General features: G+C 41.2%; 1 protein-coding gene across 1 annotated transcript in view; it reads right to left on the reverse strand.

Annotated features, from left to right (window-relative positions):
* Positions 1-755: 755 nt before the first annotated feature.
* The window catches only part of GOLPH3 (golgi phosphoprotein 3 (coat-protein)), a 17748-nt gene continuing 14430 nt past the window's right edge, over positions 756-4073 (reverse strand). The window contains exon 3 of the mRNA XM_005857887.2: positions 756-2628. Coding sequence (XP_005857949.1) covers positions 2204-2628 — 425 coding nt within the window. The 3' untranslated portion in view covers positions 756-2203. The remainder of the gene's footprint in view (positions 2629-4073) is intronic.

A 4073-nucleotide genomic window follows, 5' to 3' on the forward strand; every position in this document is an offset into this window, starting at 1 on the left:
CCCTTGCCTGAGATGGTTGCTGCTGAAATGAAAAATATCCATTACTTCTAAAATCTTTTCAAGGGAAAAAAATAATAAATCTTCACCTGAAAAGAAACGCCAAGATACTGATAGCAGTTTCCAGTATGCATTTTATGGGAAGAAACTATAAACTGATAGTTTCCACCAGTAGTATAATTTTGGGAGGTAAGGAGTTTATCTTAATGGACAGAAAATCTGTCTTTTCTCATGTCTTAAAACAAGGACTGGAAACTACTGCCCATGGCCAGCTGCCTGTTTCTGTAGCTAAGAATTTATTAGAACACAGCCTCACCCATTTATTTGCATTATCTATGGCAACCTTCATTCAGCAGAGTTGGGTAGTTGCAACAGACATCATATGTGGCCTAAAGCCTAAAATATTTACTATCTGACCCTAGGAAAAAAACCTACTGCCCCAGCTGGGAGGTTCAGGTGGTTGGAGTGTTATTCTCTACATCAAAAAGGCTGTAGGTTTGATTCCCAGTCAGGGCACACCTAGGTTGTGGTACAATCCCCAGTTGGGATGCATAGGAGGCAGCTAATTGATGTTTCTCTCTCTCTCTCTCTCTCTCTCTCTAAAATCAATAAAAACATATCCTCAGGTAAGAATTAGAAAGAAAAAAAAAAGGGCCCTCCAACTACATTAAAATATTACCACACTATACTAAGGCTCAGTAAAACTTCCTTAGAAAGAAAACTAAGGTAAAATACAAAAGTACAAATGACATGCTTGCTCTGATTCAGGCACTTTCAAGATCATAGTTTATTTTTTCAGATAAAAAGATAGTATACATATTAGGGAATCCATCTAGTAGTTTTGCATTGAATGTTAACCAAAAAAACTCTAGACACCTGAAAGCCTCACTATTAACATGAACTATGGTAATAAAAAATTTGACATTTAATTTGTTCAATATATAGTATTTACATTATGAAACCAATAGTGATATTATTGATAAACAGTGATAAAGAAATAGTAAAAAGCAAAGGTTTATATTTTTATAATGTGCTAATTGTCATAATTGTACATAAAAATTAAAACATAGCAGAGCTTTCTGTTATAAAATTCTTAATCATCTGAACTGTAGTCATTACTTGATAACAATTTACATGCAACATCTGCTATAAATGACATTTGATTTCTTTGTGAGAAATTGTGAGTAGATAAATGACATTTAAGAGCAAACATTAATTTACTTGTGGTCAAAAAAACAAAAAAACTGTACTCAAGATTAGTACTGGTCACAAGCCTCTTCCATATAGAAATGGTAAAAACAGTAAGACAAAAATATTTGCAAAAGGAGATGCACAGCTGAAGGGTGCCAAGAATGGCACAGCTCAAAAAATCTTGGGACCAGACACACATCTTTTCTCTCTCCTTCAATGGTGAAAGGTCTATTTTGCCATCAAATAATAGTAACTGAAGCAAGTGAGGGCACCAGGTGTACAAGAAATTAAATCTTGCAAAATACTAAGATGGAGGCAGGTGTGGCCAGAAGAAGGGACAATTTATATATAATTCAAACTATATACAGCATAACTGGAATGCAGCCCATCCCAAACTGGCTTTGTGAAACAGTTGGACCGTTATGATTTAATAGTTAAAATTATAACAAGTGGTATAACAGATTTACATGGGACACAAAATCAAAGGGGCATTTTATATTATTTACTGTGTTGTTTCAATTTAAAAATAACTTTGCTAAGTATACATCTCAACTGAGGTCTATGTATAAAACATCCTAATAGATACAGATATTTACCTTTGGTGAGTTAAAGGCCTTTTTGTGATTTCTGTCTGAATTGTAGGCAGAATGGGAGATGCACATGCACATAGGGGAAAACTCAAACTGAGGTAATCCGAAGGTCAGCATGTGAGGAGACTGGAGGTTACTTTGAAAGTCAAAGCATACCAGAAATCCAGAACAGGTAACAGTGAGCATGGCAACAGAAGGAATGGAATGCCAATATGGCAGTAAAACTTTTTAAAACAGAAAGAGGAAGGCCTCTCGTACCAGCAGAATCCTGCATACATATTAAAAAAAAAAAAAAAGCCACCTACCATTTCATAAAACAAAAACCAATTATAGTGTGGGAAAGTATAAATTGCAGAAAACCAGAAGTCAATAGAAGAAAAACTACTGGTTACTTGAGAGGGAGGAGGAGGCTTCCCCCTGGGCAGTTACTTGGTGAAGGCCGCCACCACCGCCCACAGAACCTCGTTGGCGTTGGCCTTCACACATTCCACCTCAGGATCCAAGTCGAGGAGCTGCCGCACTCTCTTGGTGGCTAAATCATACTGCTCATCCAGCAGGGGAGCAAAGGCATTCTCCAGAACATCCGAGGCGTGGGCGAGGTAAATGAGGGCCAGCAGGCGCTTGTCCATGCGGTGAGGGTCATTCACCCATTTGTCAAGAACAGCTTCCTGTACTTTCTTGATGAGGCGCTGCTTAATGTTGTTGTTGGTGAGGGGATGTGTGGTCATGTCAAAAAGTAGGAAGTTCTGTTTCTCTGTTGTCAATACGCCCTTTTCTACCAGGTTTTTAGCTAATCGTTCCCGTACATTCCTTAATTGGTAATGCAGTTTTAATGGATTCCATGTTTCACCTAAACAAAATATTTCAGAAGTTAGAAATGATAGGTATTGGATTCCAGTCAAGATAGAAGAGAAGGTAAGTGCTGTGCTCACCTCCTCCCACTACTACAACAAAATTGCAACTAAATTATGAAACAAACATCATTGAGAACCACCTAAAGACTAGCTGAACATAAATGCTATACCTGAGGAGATAAAGAAGAAGCCACAAAGGGACTGGTAGGAGAGGCAGAGACATGAAATAAGCTGGTCCCACACCCATGAGGTGGCAATTAAGAATCAGAGGAATACTCAAGCTGTGGAGGACCCATTAAGGCAGGGGTCCTCAAACTACGGGCCGCGGGCCACATGCAAATACAAATATTGTATTTGTTCCCGTTTTGTTTTTTTTACTTCAAAATAAGATATGTGCAGTGTGCATAGGAATTTGTTCATAGTTGTTTTTTTTTAAAACTATAGTCCGGCCCTCCAACGGTCTGAGGGACAGTGAACTGGCCCCGTTTAAAAAGTTTGAGGACCCCTGCACTAAGGAGTAAGGGGTCCCAGCCCCACCACGGGCTCCCCAGCCCCAGACACCAGTGCTGGGAAGAGAAGTCCCCATAACATCTGGCTGTGAAAACCAGCAGGGACAGCATCCAAGTGAGAACAAGGGCTGCTGGAGTCCCAGGCACTCCTCTTGAGAGGCCGCACACAGTCGCACTAGCTCACAAACTCACTCACATGGCTCCAGTGTAGTAGCAGCAGCTAGAAAAGCACCAAGGATATAAAGGGAGAAACTAAATTGACTAGCTTCAGGGAAAGTGCTGGAAGAGCAGGGGTTGAGACAGCTCTCTCCCAGGGACGAAGTGCTGGCAGATACCATTGGTCCTTTGTTGAGCCCTCCCCCAACCCAGCCAGCCAGTCTAGCATAGATGGGCACCAAATCAGAGCTCTCCATTAACCTGGAAACACCATTGTCCTGCCCTGGTGATTCCCTGAGAACCTACTCTATCCAACAGCCTGCAGGTCCACAAACACCAAACAAGCAGTGGCTGTCCATGGTGTTTCCTGTACCTCTAGCTAAGCTACCCCAAGTCTGGCACAAGCAGCAATAGGTTTGAACTTACACTGTAACTACCATCAAGTAGCCCCAGGCCTGGCATACACAGTGACCAGTCTGTCCTTGGAACACAGCCTCAACAAGCAGCCATAAACCCCACACAAGTTGCAGGCTTGGTTTGCAGAATAGCCACTCCCAAGCAGCAACCAACTGCAGACAATTTCATAGCTCCACCAGACAACAGCCCCAAGCTGGGCACAATCAGTGAAACTAGACCAGAGGTGGGCAAACTTTTTGACTCGAGGGCCACAATGGGTTCTTAAACTGGACCGGAGGGCCGGAACAAAAGCATGGATGGAGTGTTTGTGTGAACTAATATAAATTCAAAGTAAACATCATTACATAAAAGGGTACGGT

Source organism: Myotis brandtii, unplaced genomic scaffold (genome assembly GCF_000412655.1).
Source record: "Myotis brandtii unplaced genomic scaffold, ASM41265v1 scaffold115, whole genome shotgun sequence".
NCBI classification, from domain to species: Eukaryota; Metazoa; Chordata; class Mammalia; order Chiroptera; family Vespertilionidae; genus Myotis; species Myotis brandtii.